A 17925-nucleotide genomic window follows, 5' to 3' on the forward strand; every position below is an offset into this window, starting at 1 on the left:
CGCCTATTCGTTAGGCTTCTGGGGCAGGGTTAGAGCAACTGTATAAACACCATCTGGCCCTGAATTTAATAAAGGACTTTAGGGTTGAATTAGTGCGGGGGAACTACCCCGCCCGCCTGAACACTAACAGCCCCGGGGGCAAGAACGAGTCTTCCCCGAGATGGGAGCGACGGTCGCTGTTCTCCTTCGGGCCGCACGCCAGGCGAGGCGAGGCGAGGCCAGGCCGCCCGGCGGCCCCACCAGGAGCTCCCGCGGCCCGGCCCCGCCCCGCCCCGCCCCGCCCCGCCCCGCGCGGCTCGCTCCGCCGGGAGGGGCGGGAGCCAGGCGGCCCCGCGATCGAGGCGCTCGGCGGTTCTGGGGCTGGCTCGGCGGCTCGGGGTTTGATTCTCTCACCCGGCAGCCCGCGGAGCCGAGGTCGGTTGCTGGGCTGCCGCCGCAGTCGGGCGGACGGAGGCGCCTGGCCAGGGGGCAGCGGCGATGGAGGCGGCGGCGGCCGATCCGCGGTACCCCCGGTCTTCCATCGAGGATGACTTCAACTACGGCAGCAACGTGGCCTCGGCCAGCGTCCACATCCGCATGGGTGAGACCCGGCCTCGGGCCGGAGCCGCCGCCGCCCCCCGCGAGCGGCTCCCCCTGCGGGGCCTGGAGCGTCCCCCTTTAGCGTGGACTCCTCCGTCCCCTGCCCCGCGGGGCCTTTGCCCCTCGGTCCCCCGGCAGCCACGGCGGAGACCCTCTGGGTTCAGGGCGGCGCAAACCCCCGTCCCTGCTCGGCGCTGCCGCGTTCACTCGGCCTTGCCCGCGTTTCACTTCCTGTTTTCTCCCTGCGTGCGCCCCGGGTGCTGCCGTCCGAGGGGCGGGCGGGCCTTTTAACCCAGCTCCCTTCGTGAGGTCTAAAAACACCATATGGCTCTTGTGATTAGTTAGTAGGCTTTCTCCTAGTACCCACTCTAGGGTAATTCACCAAGCACTCACTTACCCAGGATGAGTACGGTTCAGGGGAAGGTCAGCTTGTTTTATCATCAAAAGTGGATTCAAATATAATTCTGAGATTCATGTAAGAGGCATTTCCTGCTATCCCAGCTGCTTCATCCATCACTTGATGGTTATAGCTTTAATTTATAGTTTACTTTCTCACATTTTATCCAGAAAGTTATCTTTATCCAGACTTTGCAGAATTAGCAGAAAGTCAGTGCACCACTTAAATCCAATTTAAGCAGGACACCGGCCTTGCCCTGGCGTTCTGCACAAGGCGTTCCCCCTCCTGACTTGAGGTACTGTCTCTTATCAGAACGCGGGAAAGAGGCTGTGAACTCTTCTATTCAGATTTCACTTTTTTCTCACTAGGTGATTTAGTCTCTAGTATTCAGTTTGAACTTCAAGCACTGTTATGGAGGAAACATAAATGTCAAATTTGGCTTCTAGAACAGCTTTTAAAAAATTAGTCAGGGAGACTGGAGGTTTTGAATCTATTGGTGTAGAAAAACACATTTTTTCTTGATCTTAAGAATTCAGGTGGTGACATAAGGCTACTGATGTGAAGAGACTTTTTTTTGCTCTAAATGTGTGGCGTCTGTGTTTATAAACCTATTCAGTACACTTAAATCATTTGGGACCATGTCTCTGCCCATACAGGATTTTTCAGCAGTCTTTTTTATAGAGCTGTGTCCAGCCTAATTTAAAATCCCAAGTAATGGGTCTTTTACCATCTTGGGAGACTGTTTATGATCTAATAGCCTACATTTGCTTTCTTTCATCCTGTTGTACCTAGTTATATCTCCACATACTGCGCAGGTGCATTAGAGCTGTATGGTGAAAGGACTGTTACTGCTTTGCTCTGTGGCATGTTTTTATGCAGTTCAATAATTACGTCAGTTTCTGTTGCGTCCATATCACATTGCAAACTCAGATTGAATACTCATTGCTGAATCACATTTTAGGACTTAAAGTAGACAGCAAATTCAAAGTTGACATGTCATTTTTGTTTCTTTATCCTAGCTTTTTTACGAAAAGTCTACAGTATTCTTTCAATTCAAGTTCTTTTGACCACAGTGACGTCTGCAATTTTTCTGTACTCTACTCCAGTTCAGACATTTGTGCATGAAAGGTAAAGTTCTTAAATGAAATGGGAAATCTTTTCAAAAAGTAAAATGTAGCTGGTGCAATGGTCGCTTTGGAATTTGTGGGAGGGAAGTGAGAGAGGATATTTAATTATATTAATATTTTTTACATCTCCCAGATATATTCTGAGTAAAACATCCTCTTTGTCTTTGGTTCTACAATTCTCTAACTGTATTCCTGTACTAGAAATCTTGGAATCTGACTAGATCTTGTTTACTTTCTTCCCATATTTCTCTTTCCTATCTTCTTTCCTATCCTGATCCTCTCTCCGCTGAGATACATGCCTTAATCTTTTCACATCTCAGCTAATGCAGTTTTTTTTTCTTATGGTCTTCCTAAATCCCTGCTTTTTGACTCAGCGTTTGGAATGCTCTATAGTCAAACTGTCACTTTCGTGTCCCAGGAAGCTGGACCATATCTTGCCCAATCCTCAGTCACTGTTTGTGGCTTCCTGGCCATTGCTAACTCACTGAGAATTATCCTGAAATTCTTCACATACCTGATTCTTTTTGCTTCAGAAATTGTATCCATTGCTCTCCAATGTTCCTTACTGTTTCTACTAGTGTCCCTTCACCACAACTGATCCTATTTGAGTTGGTTTTCCATCTGTATTATTTCATCTGGAACTTTCCCTCTCAGGCACTGTGCCACATACACTCTTGTAATTTTGCCTTAACTTTTTTTTTCACTGTAATTTCAATAAAACAGCAGCACAAAATGCTATATAATGGATACCGTATAAAATCTTAATTATATTTATAGACCATGTCTACACTACAGCTTAAGTCAGTATAACTGATGTTGTTCAGGGGTGTGAACAAGCAACACAAGCCTCACCTAAGCATAGGTGTAGACAGTGCTATGTCAGCAGGAGTGCTCTTTCTATTGGCTTAGAGCATCTGCACGAGCGGTGCTACAGTGCTGTAAGCTCTGTAGTGTAGACATGGCCATACTTGGAAACACCCCGTCGAATTCTGAAACTTCTTATGTTTTGCTTGGGGAACTACTTTATCAATTTCATTTCAGCAGCAAATTACTAGTTAATGTTTATGTTGAATTCTGTGTGAATTAGTGCATAAAATTACTTGTATCTGTTTGCAGAATCAGAGCCCGCGTGTATAAGTATTATGGATTTGTTTGTTTACAGATAAAAATTTCTTCTTTTTGCATTTTGCATATGTGGTGGGCTTATTTTTTCCCCTCCAAACACAAGTGTAATAGATCACTGTTTTAGATCCAGTTAATAGATCTTTGAACAGCCTGTATCTTTTGGTAAAAGGAACTCTCACACCCCTCAGTTTAGTATTACTGTAGACATATGGTATAAGTATTAGCTTCTTAAGAAAATGTGAGAGAGAGCAGTGTTACTACTTTTATTTAACTCTGACTTTCTTGTGTTAAATTTTACAGCCCTGCTTTGCTTTTGGCATCTGTGCTTGGATCTTTGGTTATGATTTTAGCACTAACCCTGTATAGACATCAGCATCCTGTTAATTTATACCTACTCTTTGGATTTGTAAGTATCCTTATAATTTCATTCTTTACAAGAGTAATGCTTAATGTAAATTTTATTTGAAAATAACTTTTTAAAACAAACCAGTGGTGGCTAATTTATTTCATTGTACCTTTTTGCAAGGTATAGTATAAAATTCTCAGTCCTTCAGAATTTTTGTATGCTCCGGCCACACCTTGTTTCTGGATATCCTCCAATCAGTCTTCTGCAAGCTTCCTTATGGAAATAATACATCGTTTTGGGGCTTTAAACAGGTCTCAGCAAAGTTTTCTTTTTTTTTTTTTGTCTTCTTTCTTTTTTAATATCTCCCTTAACTTTAAGGACTTTTTCTTTTGTCTGTAAGGTGCTGAATAGGAAACATGGGACTCAAGGAAATTTCTGTGTTACCATACTTACTAAACCATTAAACAATGGATAGCTGAGATCAAGCACAGTCATTGACAGGGACAAATAGTGGTTTCTAGTGTATAAGATTAAAATCGATTTTCTCCTTCTTGGTGCTAAGAGTTTCGAGCATGTTTCCAATCCAAAGAGCATATGAATGAGCTAGTCTCAAATTTTGATCCCGTGCATGATAATATATAACTACCAGTCAGCCCATATGTAGAATTTTGTAGTTATCACAGTCACCCTCCAATAGCCTAAGGAGTTCTTGTCCCAAGTAATGGGACAGTTCAGTCTGCCAAAAAGAGATGCTTTGGTTGCACCATTAGCATTCCTCTGGCTTTGACATCTTGGAAGAAGTTGTGTAAATTGTATTCTTCAAATCTGAAGAGATCTACCAGGTTTTCCTGACTTATAAGACACAAAGATGTTTTCTCCAAAAGCCATGCAGTGGGTCCATTATCTTAATTGGAATGTAGATTTATATTTGTCTGTTTCTGTACTTGTGATGCAGAAAACGTTCAGGGTTTTATTCAAGTTGTTTAAAATGAAATAATTTTTGTAAAAGTTACATCCAAGCACAGTATGGAATGTTGTATTCCAATAGATTTCCTCAACAGTTTAAACATTACACACTGCAAAAAGGATAGGACAAAACTGTAAGTTTGGGACATAATAGATTTAAAGAAACTGAGGGCTCAGAACAGTTGATTTGATCCAACAGGTACTCCTGAAGAAATTCTGTGCCAAAAAATTATGCACGCAATATTTTAAAATTCCGCAAATATTATTTGTCAATAAATAAATGTGGCTCCAGTGGGGAGCGCAGACCACTGGCTGCGCTGAGGTGGGAGATCACCTTGAAGCCCCCCCCCCCCCCCTTTCCAGTACAGGGACTTAGCAGTGAGGCTACACCTGACCCTGAAACAGGCCTGCCCCAGAAACACCCCAGGGCCCTGCCCCTCTGCGCCAGGTGCATCAGGTGTGGGTGCACAGGCTCAGCCCAGCAGGATCCAAGTGTGGAGGGCCTTAGTGTAGGGGGATTCAAGTGTGGGGTGAGAGGTTTCTGTGTGGGGCAATCTGGGTGCGAGCAGCTCAGTGGCAGATCTGGATGCATGGGGACTCGTTGGGGGTTCCAGATGCAGGGGCAATGGGACTCTGCAGGGGATCCACATGAAGGTGGTTGGGGCTCAGGGAGGGAGGGTCTGGATGTGGGGGGCTCGGGAGGGGGTCTGGGTGCTAGGGGAGTGGGGCTAGGTGGGAGGGGTCCAAGTGCAGCTGGTTGGGGCTCAGTGGGGTGGTGGTCTGGTGTGGGAGGGCTCATTGGGGGGGGGGGGGGGTCCAGGTGTAGGGAGCTGGGGCTTGTTGCAGTGAGACCTGTTTAATGTGGGAGCCCCAGTTGCTGCTGAGAGGATGCCGCATGCTGGACTCCCGCTTCCCCCCGCGATTCCCCTATCCCCTTTTCTTCCCCATCTCATCCTCCTCCCCCACTGCTCCATTCCCCTCCCCTCACTCACACATTCCCCTCCCCTTGCCCTATTCCGCACCCCCTTCCTTCCAGATTGCCTCTTCCCCTCCCCCCCCACTTCCTTCCTCATTACCCCTGCCCCCCACTTACTCAGCCCCACTGCAGGCAGTCACTGTTGCACAGAAAACAGGAAGGGTCCCAGCACACAGAAGGAGAGCATGACTGGCACTAGGATCCAGGAGGTGGCATTCACCTGCAGAGTCACTGGAGCCCAGACACAGCCTCCTTCAGTTGGGCAGCTCTGTGCTTGCAGAAATGGGGAGGGCAGTGGCACAAAACCTCGTGTGCCCCCCATACCTTACCTCTGTTTGGGGGAAGCAAGCCCCCTTCCCTCCCCCCAAGAAAACTGAACCCATGGTTGTCCCCACATCCCAGCCCTCGGCTTTCCTTTGCTTCCCTGTCATTTTCAGCAGGGAAGCAAAGAGTGGGGGCATTTTCTGCCAGCATGCAGTACCACAGAATTCCCCCAAGAGTAAACAGGATAAAAGCAGCCAAGGTACTGTTCTGAAAACCTTTTTTCCCCCCTCATGTTTTCTTTAATGAATACTAAAACTAAGGAAAATTCCAAGTTTTGTTTCAGTCCTGTGTCAGTACAACAGTAGTGGATTTGATTTCAAGCTAGTTGGTCAAGGGAAAGGAGTTAAGGACACAAGTACATACTTCCACCCCATAGTCCTAAAATTCACCTAAGAAAGTATTTTAATACTGAAAAATATACAGACAGAGAAACTGAAAACAGTTCAGTTATAACAACAGTTCTGAGAAACCTATCTACCTTTTTATTGTTATTTAAAGGAAATTTTTAGCCACATAACTTAAAATTGTCATGTACCATAAGATAGGCTGTGAAATAAAAATTACATGTAACAATTATGCTCTCTCCTGGATAGTAAGACATACTGTAGTTTCCATTTTTTGACTTACTGAGAGCTTTATTTTTAAAAACTTTCAGTTTTTAAATAAACTAGCATGTTTCTATAGCACATGGTACATTCTGCATATAGTAAAAGATTATGTAGCAAAATACTTAAACTACAAACTGGTGAATGTGTACAGTGTTTTCATATGAATATCTTTAGTTTATGCTTTTTTTCCATTTCTTCTCATAGACCCTTTTGGAAGCATTGACTGTTGCTATTACAGGTAAACAAACGCTAGTCATTCTAATACTGCCTGTTGATTTCAGACAGAAATAGGGAAAGGAATCGGACATGTTGCACCCATTGCTGTTTAAAACTGCCAGATGTGACCTGACCGGTGACAGAGCTCTTATTTTGGATTTGCACACATGATTTCAACATGTGTAGCAAAGTCTTGGGAGCAGAGGGAGGAAATCAGATTGTCATCCTTTCTTCCTATTAAATAGAAGTTCTATATTTGCTTTGTATCCCTATGACTTGACTGTTAAAGAGTAGGAGAAAAGATACCACTTTCCCATTGCAGGGATGGGATTAGTACCCTGTCTTCCCTCTCTGCTCTTGGATCTGGCTTTCCTTGCACAAGTCTGAAAATGTTTTTTAGCACAGGTACAAAAGATTTGACGTGTCCATTTAAGAAAGCTAACCCTATACCAAAAATGTTAAGAACCAGCAAATGTAGAAGCATATGGTACGCGCGTACTGTATATATCAGTCTCAAGATTGTGAGGTCAAATCTAACCAGCTTTCTCACACTGACAATCTATAAATACAAAAAACTCATCACAATGTTTATTTATATGCACAGCATACTATTTTTAAATAATTGACTTTTTTCTGTTTACAGTGACTTTCTATGATGTATCAGTTGTCTTACAAGCTTTTATTCTGACTACTGCTGTGTTTCTTGGGCTGACTGTGTATACTTTGCAGTCCAAGAGAGATTTCAGCAAATTCGGAGCAGGGTAGGTTCCTTTATTGGACTATTTTAAAAGCACAAGTATTACAGATACAGGAATAAAAGCCAGGCCTACAGAAAGCTGAGTTGTGTAATTGATTTAAGGGAATCTTATGGGTGTTCTGAGTTTTAATTTTTGTTTTTATATAGGTCCCTCCTTTGGCAAATAGTTTATTTTGCAGTTGTGCTATTTATGTTAACAATTTTAAAACTATAATGTTACTATTACACTAGCAAACTATTTATTTGCATTTTTCACTGAAATATCAAGGAACTTTCAAATAGCAAATCATTAACGCTAGTTTTCATTGCTACCTGCAACAGAGAGATTGTGAGTGGATGGGAGGGGGTGTTTGTGTGTATTTGCATGTATATGCGAATAACTGTTAGAGTATTCAAGGTGTTTTTCTGTGGGATGGAAAAATTTGAAGAAAATTTTGAAATAATAGTAATATAGCTAATACACGAATGTCTTTTTTTTCCAGGCTGTTTGCTTGCTTGTGGATTTTCATCCTCTCCAGTCTCTTGAGGGTAAGATATATTGTGTTCAGGACTAGAAGTGATTGTTTGACATAACTAGTAATTGAAACAAAATACTTAACACCTAATTACATATATTTGTAAAAGAATACAATTGTTAGAATAGGACATGCTTGAGAACTCAAAAAATAAAAGTTATACAAATCTTGGAATAGACTTATCAAAAATGCCAAAGTGACTTAGGATCATCAGTCCCATTTTCAATACACTTTGACTTTCAATAAGACCTGGGTTCCTAAGTCACTTGAGTGCTGTTGATAATTTTATCCTTGATCAATAATAAGCCAATGTATCATGTACGTGTCTCCAATTGGCTAACTATAAAGGGAATTGACTACAAATTAATGTAGTGATGAATTATCTGTAATTAAACTATTAAAACGTACTGTTCAGTCACCATTTTGTAGAAATCTTTCATTTATATTGTAAGACCAAAAGCTGTGGGTATTGCTGATGCAATCTATGAATGTTATTGGCACAGGTTATGTTGTAACCTTTTGACCACATTTTTCAAATTGATTTCTGTAGGATGCTGGTTTTGGCAGTGTAAAATTGGGAGTATGTTTGATTGGGAAAGAACTTAACCAAACTAGATATCTTGATTGACTGGAACCAGGCAGGATGGCCACTTTTTTTTTTTCCTTCATTGTCCTTCACTATTACTGTCCTGAAAGCAGAGCTTCCTCTGAGGCATTGCTTCTAATGACACAAATTTGGAATGATAGGGAGAGACCAGTTGTTCTCAAACTGTGGGTTGGGACCCCAAAGTAGGTTGGGACCCCATTTTAATGGGGTCGCCGGGGCCAACATAAGCTTGCTGGGACCCAGGGCAGAAGCCCGAACTCCACCCCCACCTAGTGTGGCAGGTCTCAGTCTCCGCTCCCCTCCTGGGGTCATGTAGTAAATTTTTTTGTCAGAAGGGGTTCGTGGTGCAATGGAAGTTTGAGAACCTCTGGGATAGACAACATTGAAGGCTCTAGCATACAGCCTGCACTTTTTTGCAGAAAATACGTGTTCAGTTTGTCACTGTCTTACTCCTTCAGTTTGGAGTACTGCAAAAGCAGTGTGCTCAGCCCCTGGACAATACTTTGCATCACCCAGTAGCAACCCCCCCAGCTCATTTAGGCTCTTATCCTGCAAACACTTATGCACATGCTTAACTTCACTACTGTGAGTAGTCTTACTGAATCAGTAGTATATATGTATGTTTTGAAGTAAATCATATCTAATCCACATCTCCTAGAAGAATGGTGACACTGACCTAAGACCTCAAGGGTGGGGGTGTTAATTTGAGTGGGGAAAACAAAAGTTTGGAATTTTCTCTTCTACTACTGGCTTTTAGCAATATGTATATTCCTGTACAAGGGCAAAGTATTTACAATTGTCTAACTGTAGTTTTGTTTTAATAGTGAAGTGCCTTTGTATAAGAAATTTGAACTTACAAATGTTTTCCCTTCTCACGTTATCATTTGGTTATAGCTGTTTTTCTATAGTGAGACAATAGAGCTGTTGTTTGCTGCTGCGGGAGCGCTGCTGTTCTGCGGATTTATCATCTATGACACTCATTTACTGATGCACAGACTGTCCCCGGAAGAGTATATATTGGCTGCCATCAATCTCTACTTAGATATCATCAATCTGTTCCTGCACCTGCTGCGCCTACTAGAAGCATTAAATAAAAAATAACTGTAGGTGACCTGTAGTGAAACTCCTCCATAAATAGTGAAATGTGGTGTTTAGAGGGTTGAGTCTAAATAGGATTGGTTTTGATTATATACAAACTGCAGTATATTTTGAGATCGAATCTTACTATTTTTCCATTCCATGATTACTGAATCTTTTTCTCAGAAATGAAAGGGTTTTATGTAACTGATGCGTTTCTGCTCAAAATATATATTTTACTTTAGTTGCACCCTGCAGCCATTTCAGTTACTTTTGTAACGGCTTTATTTTTGACCAGGGTAGTTTTTGATGAAAATGCTTGTCAACTTCTGATAGCCCTAACACGAACAGTTAGAAAATCCCATCATTTTATTTCTGCTATCCTATAATTGTTGCGGATGGTTCCTTTGGAATCATAAATCTATCTGGATAATATAAGATCAAGTCTTTTCATTTTGTTAGTGTATAGTGATATTTTACATAAGCTAAAATTCTCTCATTCTAAAAATGTATATTAGTGGGATCTTGATTTGAAAGACTTGGAATTATTAACTAGTAAAACATAACTACACTTCCTTTAAAAGATTTTAATCTACTCTGGTTTAGAGCTATGAGATTATTTTATTTACCAAGGACAAGTATAAACAGAACAATACACAGTGTTAGATTGCTCAATTATTTATTGCCTATCTTTCAGCTGTTGATTAACATAAACATAATTGAAAGATGGAATGTGGTTTTGCACATATAAAAATGTTGAGTCTGCATAGAATTGTGAATGTTTGCATGCATTAAAATTGGAAAATCTTAACCCTAAAATCTGTTCATCTAGCTGTACGGATTGGAGAGCTCCAAAGATCAGATAGTGGAGAGAACTAAAAATGTAAACCATTGCTTAGCAGCAGCTCTTGTTACTTGGGAGACCTGGGTTCTGGTGTGAATGTGGGTTGTGTTTTCCAGGCTGGTGAAATTTTGGAAAGCCAGTGAGGGCAAAATAAGAGGAGGCAAAGTGAAAGTTGTTCTTAGCAATAAAGAACTGGGATAGTTTAGGACCAGGTATGCCGTTGGCTTGCCGAGAAGTTGGTCAAGGAGGACGGTCAGTGAATGTTCCACTTGCTCTGGTATTTGAGCTGTATTAAGAACTATAATGAAATTTTAAATGTTCGGTAACAAGATCAGATTCATGAGTCTTTGGAGTTACTTCTACATCGTGTGTGTTTCCTGTTAATTTTGTCTAGAAAATAGCACCTTATTTTCCGTCGGGTTTTATCCGCGAATAAAATGTTGGATGTGTTGAACACGTTTTTTAGTATCTGAATATGATCACTTATGAAACAAATGCGGGAGGACTAATTGAGCCATCCTCCAGTATAGCTAATGTGTACATTTATTAAGGCTGCTGAAGGACCAAGTTCTCCTAGGTATTTTCAACCTGCATCGTTGGGCTTTTTACTAGATAAAGCACTTTCCTCTGAGTAAACTAGTCTCTAATTCAACAGCTCAGATCTGCCTCTGTACTGTGGGGAAAGCAGCAGTGCCTTGCAAACGGTGACCCAATGTCTAGACCCTAGAGACTGTAGAATACAGGGTAATGTGTCAGTTTCTGTAGCTGGTCTCAGAGGGTTAAGTAGCCACCTTAGTCTGGATCTGTAAAAGCAGCAAAGAGTCCTGTGACACCTTATAGACTAACAGACGTATTGGAGCATGAGCTTTTGTGGGTGAATACAAACAGGTGAGTGAATTCACCCACGAAAGCTTATGCTCCAATACCTCTGTTAGTCTATAAGATGCCCCAGGACTCTTTGCCGCTGTTTCCGTAGCTGTGCTGCTTCAAGGCCAGCAGGGGTCTGGCCGCAGGGCTGCTGTTGCCGCACAGCAGCTCCCGGGGAGACAGTGACTGCGGAGGGGATCCCTGGCCCCAGCCAAGGTGGATGCCGCGCCAGCGACGGGCCCCGGCTTCGCGCTGGTCACCACGTGCCCGGCCCCGCGCACACTCCCTTTCGCAGGAGAGGTTTGCTACAACTGCCCCCGCCCCGAACGGGTTAACTCAGCGGCCCACAGGCCGCGGCCCACAGGCCCCGCCCCCGGCTTGTGGCTCTATACGTGTACGGGCTCCACCGTACACGTATAGAGCCCCGCCCCGCGGGACTGCGCACGCGCCACACAGACATCGCCCCGCCCCGCGGGACTGCGCACGCGCCACACAGACATCTGAAGGCAGGTGCTGTTGCGCAACTGGCAGTCGGGCGCGTGGGGGAGCCGGCTCCGTGCGACTCTCGGTGAGTGGATTCTGGAGCGCGCGCGCGCGGCCCCCGGCCCCAGCCCCCCGGTGCCCAGCTGCGGCCCCTGCCCTGTGAAGCGGCCGAGCCCGGCGATCGCGTGCTCCGCCGGGGCCTTCCCCAGTGGGGGGAGGGGTGCACGCGGCCGCCTGTGAGTGTCGCGGGGCGGTTGTGGGCTGAGACCTGCCTGCTGTAGCGACACCTCCTCCCCGCCGCCGCCGAGCCGCGCCGCGCCCCAGCCCACGGGAGGCGCCCGCTGTTACCTGGGGAAACCCTCGGCGCGCTGGCCGCCCGCGGCCCGGGCGCGGGGTCAGCCCCCGGCTGTGTCCAGCGAGTGGGTGGGGCCGCCTGGAGCCCACCCGCACCTCAGCACAGGGCTGGGGGCCGGGCTTCTCCTCGCCCGCTCGGGGCCCGGGGCTGGGGCTGGTCGGGGGGCGAGGGGAAGTGGTGGGTTTACAGGCGAAGCGTCCAGGTTCGGAAGATAAGGTGGTGGTTGTTGTTTGGTCACCTCTCCCTCATCTCAGCTAAAATCAAAAATGGCCAAGAGTTTAAGGAGTAAATGGAAGAGAAAGATGCGCGCTGAGAAAAGGAAGAAGAACGCGCCGAAGGAACTCAGCCGATTAAAAAACATCCTGAAAGCAAATGCGGATGTTGTAATGGAGGAGGTTAAAGAAATAGCCACGGTGATCACCCCCGAGAAAGTCAAAGATCAAGGGGGTGAGTTGGGTTTTAATTTTGCTGCGCTATTTGTTGGGCTCCAGAGAAAAACACAGCCCAGGTTCTGAAACCCACAGCTGTGAATCTCTGCTGCGGCTCAGCCCCTTCATGGGTTCAGTTGACTGAGCTCAGTGCACACCCAGGGGGCTCCGTGCGTCCCTCCATTTCTGCCACGAACTCCCTGTGTGCCCACCCTCCCATCCCCCTTTATTTCGTGGACTCCCTGCAACCATTTCCTCTCTCATGTCCCTCCCCACCACCACCACCTTTCTGGTTTTCAAGCCTGGAATGGAGTAGCAATGGGGGTGGGGAGGGGAATTGCCTTTTTTTAACCTTGTTTTTCATTGTAGTTGGTACTAGTGACCCTTCATTTCACCCATCAACACTACAGAAAAGACAGTATCTATAATCCATAGTAGCTCTGAACTGTAATATCATAGTCCATGTTGTTCCTCTCTCCTAACAACATGGTTCCATTACCAGCTCCTGCTCCTAAATTCCATGGGTTTGCACACTCCTTCCCCCATCCAGCAACTAGCTCCTGCTCTCAACAACTGGTACTTGGCTTGGGGAAGAGCATCTGTCCAAATGCACGCTCCAGACCCGCTCCTTTGCTGTGGCAAACAGCATTATTTAGAAGGGATCATCCTGTGTTGCATTTTTTTGGGGCCCGAAGAAATCCCTTATGGAAACTCCTGATACTGAAAAAATTATGGCATGTGTGAAGAGAGATTATATTGGTTACTGTTTGTAAATCTAGTGTTTCTAAGTATCCTGTATGAAGCTGATTCAAATATTTTTATTGACTTTTTTGTAAATGCTTTCTTTTTTCAGGCGAAGTTAAGATGGATACACAGATTAAAAGAAACAAAAAGAATCTTTTAGACCAATATGGACAGTACCCAGTATGGATGAATCCCAGACAGAGGAAGAAGCTTAAGGCAAAACGTGTTAAAGGAAAAAACAAATCCAAGGTGGCCAAAGGATTAGCATGGTAGCTTTGAAGAAATTTGAAGGGTGGAAAAGAGACTATGTAGAAAACGGAGGCCACCAAAGATTAAGAGTATGTGATCAGGCTGGGTCCAGCTACCAAGTGTAAATTATCATTAAGTCTGGAGACTCTATTAGATCAGAAATTGATGAAAGGGACATCAATTTTATATCTAGTTAATTTTAAAAGAAAATGAGTTAAGTGTTTTGCCTGCTTTTGAGTCCCCTGACCGATACTTGTGGTTGTACATTTTAAAATATTTTTCTCACTTGTTGCTGTGGTGTTCTTGAACACAGGAACAACTGGAGAAACCATGGAACCAACTATGCACTATAGGAGGTAAAATATTTTTAGACAGAAGCATGTTCTGTAAATTGACAGTATCCCTTTAATTTTCCTGTAGAGCTTCTTTTTTTGGAGTTCTGATGTTTGTTTTAATACTGAACTATTAAATTATGAAAACATATTATGTGACTTTATATAGACATTATAAACTGAAATTTGGTTCAAATCAAAACATAGAAAACCCAAACAAGTAAAAATGTTGTCAGTGATTATTTTTTAAAATTCCAATAGAAAAGGTTATTTTTAAACAAACGAACCTTGTGTTACAGTGTTTGCAACCCAAACATTACAGCACTGAGAAATTGAAAGTAAAATAGACTTAATGGATTTTCATTGTCCATCTGAAAGAATGCAAAGGCATAAACAGTAAAAAAAACAAAAAAAACCCCCGTAAACTGTACTTTAAACATTTTTGGTACAGTTGTAATATAGGTAAATAAACATGTTGGCAATACACGTGTGATTCTTTTTAAAGTAGACAAATATCTCCTTAATTTGATATTCCTGTATCATAGTTTACAGAGTAGACACAAGATCCCAAGTATCGTGTGATTACAAAGCAAATGCTACATCCAGTTACACATTACATATTGATCGACAGTAGTACATAATGACAGATATGAGAATGTTACCCTATACCTTTATGTTTTTAAGAAAGGCTCTTGTTTAAAAAATGGATATAATTAAGATCCCACTCGTGCAATATGTTGTCCATTGAAGGATCTTTTACCCACAGATCCCCACCCATGTAAAGTGTATTTCAGGACTGGGACCTAAGTATTCTGATTGCCCAATGGTTACATATCGGTATGTGTAATATGTGGTAACTGTGCAACACAAAGGGAATAAGATTTATGCTTTTTAAAGGAAAGAGATACCAGTTTAAGATACTATGTTAAAAACAAACAAATGTTGGGCAGCTTGGTGTTATTACTTAAGAAATTTTTCTAGATTCCAAGAGAAATTTTTGTTATTAATGAGTTGTGGAAGGAGGGATTTCTTTTCCTTTTCAGTGCTCAAGTAAAATCAGGTGAAAAGGTCCTGCAGGATAGAACACTAAATAGACAGAAGTTATTAGGAGGCAATAAGGGAAATGTATGCATAAAATCTATTTGAATATTGTCAGGTTTCAGAGTAACAGCCGTGTTAGTCTGTATTCGCAAAAAGAAAAGGAGTACTTGTGGCACCTTAGAGACTAACCAGTTTATTTGAGCATAAGCTTTCGTGAGCTACAGCTCACTTCATCGGATGCATACTGTGGAAAGTGTAGAAGATCTTTTTACACACACAAAGCATGGAAAAAATGGGTGTTAACCTTTTGTAGTGGTAAACACCCATTTTTTCCATGCTTTGTGTGTGTAAAAAGATCTTCTACACTTTCCACAGTATGCATCCGATGAAGTGAGCTACAGCTCACGAAAGCTTATGCTCATATAAATTGGTTAGTCTCTAAGGTGCCACAAGTACTCCTTTTCTTTTTTGAATATTGTGTATTTGTCTGTTTCCTATAATGAGACTTCAAATTTGACCTGGTTACTTAAGTAGATTAAGGTATAAACTTACCCAATATTGTACAGTTAATATATAGTATCCATCTGCTGATTTCATTACAGCTGTCATACTGCAAAACAGAAAATACCACATTTAGTTAAACTATTTGAATATTAAATGTGAAATGTCCTTTAGATTTGAACTATGTTTAAATTGGCTAATAAGGAAGAGAATATCCCATGATTTTTTTAAACAAAAGAATCACCTGTTTACTGAGAAATTAAATAACAGCCACATTGTATTTCTTTACAATTTTCATTCTGTGGCTCACATTCTGTCCTGTATGTGTTTGCCCCATTGAGGTTTAAGGGTTTCTCAGGTGTAACAAGAGGACAGAATTTGGCTCTTTCTAGGACCAGCAGAGGGAGCCCAGAGTTGTCATGTTTGTTTGCTCTTCTGCAAAAAAGAAAGTAGATAAAATCAGGGTAATTTCAAGCTCCAATATACATGCTTGTGGAAGAGGAATCAACGATTGCTAACTGCTCTAGATTTTATAGAGCTCTTTGTCAATTTCTTTCCTGCTCTGACAGGACCAGAAATGGGGCCATGTTCCAGCTGCTTCCCTGTTTTATTTATCTTGCCAGCTGTGCCCTGGCACTCTCCCTTTAACATCTTCCCCCATGTTCCACCTGAGCCTCTGTTGCTATCACCACAGGTGGGCATGAGCTGGAGGACTGAGCGTTTTTCAGAGGTTCAGTGGTGCCACAGGAAAATCGTCTTACTCTGAAGAGCATCTGCAAAGAATGTGCATGGGGCTGGACATTAATACTGTATAACTTTATTTTGCATTTACAGTCCACATAAACTGTTTTCTTGAACAGCTGTGTTTGTATACACAAAAGCTGTGAGAAGACTTTAATTGTAATAAAGTGAAGGTTTGTTGCAGCACAAGATTTATAATGCATTATACTCTTTTAGATGATGGAAGAATTTCAGCTCTTGCATCTTTGTTATAAATTTATTTTTATTGTTTCTATTACCATAGTGGCTACGAGCCCCAGGCTCTGTACAAACAAAACAAAAAGATAGCTTGTAAGCCCTTTCAGGCAGGAACTAAGTCTAAGTGTAAGACAAGACAACAGATGGATATAGCTAGACAAGGGGATATAAGAAATCATTCAGATAGTGTTGGACAGCATGTTAGGCAATGGTCTGTACAACAGCAGTCTAGTGGTTATTAAGCTTTTTGTAGACATCATGGGAAAGGAGAATTTTGAAGGAGAATGAAGAGTTAATTTTGTGGCTGTTTATGGGAAACTCTTTGTAAGCATGAGGGGCAGTCTGGGAGAAAACACAAAGTAGGGTTTATCTTAAATATCTCTGTTCCAGAAATGCAGAGGAACATTTTGATAAGTAGATGGTCTGAGTGGGGAAAAAAAAACAAAACAAAAACCTTTCCTTATAATTGAGTAGTGAGGATCTCTCATGTCAGCCAAGTGATAGTTTATTAGGTAACCTCATGATTGCATTTTTATAATTTTCCTTAATATTCAACACTGTGAGCGTTGAAGTCTTTAGGAGGTAGTTTCTGTTGTATAATAGCACAAGAAAAGGATAAAGATGAAGAACTTCAAATGGGGTTTTTAAAAAATAATTTGTCTGAACCCCCTGTGTGTCAGCTCCACTGGAATTTCCTGCTACTGTAGCCATGGCATAAGAAGTGCTATAGCAACAATTTCAGGGAACCAGAAAAGAGCAGGGGAATATTTTATGTAGTAATGAACTGAATTCATGTCTTAGTTCCAGCAGATGGGGAATTTTGAAATGTTTATTTTCAGTTCACTTTTCCATTTAAGTATCACTTAATTATTTCTTGGCTAGGGAGAGGTGGTGAATAAATGGTCTACCTAATAGATCTTTTCATCTCTAATGTGGTTAAGCACCTCATTGTTGAATGATATATTGAATGGTAAATATTTTATTACTCTACCAAAAAAACACAAAACCCCACATTCTCTGGGTTGAAATTAGTGACTGTGTCTCACTCCCACTACTGCAGGGCTAGGGAAAGGGCATAGGGTCAGATTTTAGAAAGTATTTAGGTGCCTAAAGATGCAGAGAGGCACCCACTGGGATTTTCAAAAGAACCTAAACAGGTTAGGGGTGTCTCATTGAAATTAAGTGGATTTCGGTGCCTGAATTGCTTTGGAAAATCCCATTAGGTGCCTTTGAAAATCTGGCCCATAGCCCTTATTGCCAAGTGTTGATCTTAGTTCCAGTAATTTAGTTGGAGGTAGGTTTATTCAAAGGAAGAGAAATATAAACACCAGGGCTTTCTGAAAATATTTAAAGGTATCTTTTAGGAGACGCCCCCCCCCTCGTAAGTAAAACAAATTGGAAGTGTCTAATCTAAACCTCTCGAGATTTGACAGTATGGAAAATGTTACAACCTATGACTTTTCAAACCATGTCTCACAAAGAC

At 42.4% G+C, this 17925-nt stretch overlaps 2 protein-coding genes across 2 annotated transcripts; both read left to right on the top strand.

Moving 5' to 3' along the window:
- Window positions 1–292: 292 nt before the first annotated feature.
- On the top strand, window positions 293–10918 carry TMBIM4 (transmembrane BAX inhibitor motif containing 4). The gene is made up of 7 exons (XM_073327865.1): window positions 293–580; window positions 1996–2104; window positions 3529–3634; window positions 6653–6686; window positions 7308–7425; window positions 7904–7949; window positions 9438–10918. Exons 1-7 carry the CDS (start codon window positions 478–480, stop codon window positions 9642–9644), a joined length of 723 nt encoding a protein of 240 aa, XP_073183966.1. The 5' UTR covers window positions 293–477; the 3' UTR covers window positions 9645–10918.
- An 871-nt stretch (window positions 10919–11789) lies between these two features.
- On the top strand, window positions 11790–15103 carry LLPH (LLP homolog, long-term synaptic facilitation factor). Its single transcript, XM_073327864.1, has 3 exons — window positions 11790–11899; window positions 12424–12616; window positions 13451–15103. The coding sequence occupies exons 2-3, from the start codon at window positions 12436–12438 to the stop codon at window positions 13612–13614; spliced, it is 345 nt and encodes a 114-aa protein (XP_073183965.1). The 5' UTR covers window positions 11790–11899; window positions 12424–12435; the 3' UTR covers window positions 13615–15103.
- The last annotated feature ends 2822 nt before the right edge of the window (window positions 15104–17925 follow it).

Source organism: Lepidochelys kempii, chromosome 1, assembly GCF_965140265.1.
Source record: "Lepidochelys kempii isolate rLepKem1 chromosome 1, rLepKem1.hap2, whole genome shotgun sequence".
In the NCBI taxonomy this organism is placed as follows: Eukaryota; Metazoa; Chordata; order Testudines; family Cheloniidae; genus Lepidochelys; species Lepidochelys kempii.

Coding starts and splice junctions, on each gene's coding strand:
- LLPH (XM_073327864.1), top strand. CDS start 12,436: ATGGCCAAGAGTTTAAGGAGTAAATGGAAGAGAAAGATGCGCGCTGAG. Junction 12,617..13,450: donor GAAAGTCAAAGATCAAGGGG/GTGAGTTGGGTT, acceptor TTCTTTTTTCAG/GCGAAGTTAAGATGGATACA.
- TMBIM4 (XM_073327865.1), top strand. CDS start 478: ATGGAGGCGGCGGCGGCCGATCCGCGGTACCCCCGGTCTTCCATCGAG. Junction 581..1,995: donor CAGCGTCCACATCCGCATGG/GTGAGACCCGGC, acceptor TCTTTATCCTAG/CTTTTTTACGAAAAGTCTAC. Junction 3,635..6,652: donor TATACCTACTCTTTGGATTT/GTAAGTATCCTT, acceptor TTCTTCTCATAG/ACCCTTTTGGAAGCATTGAC.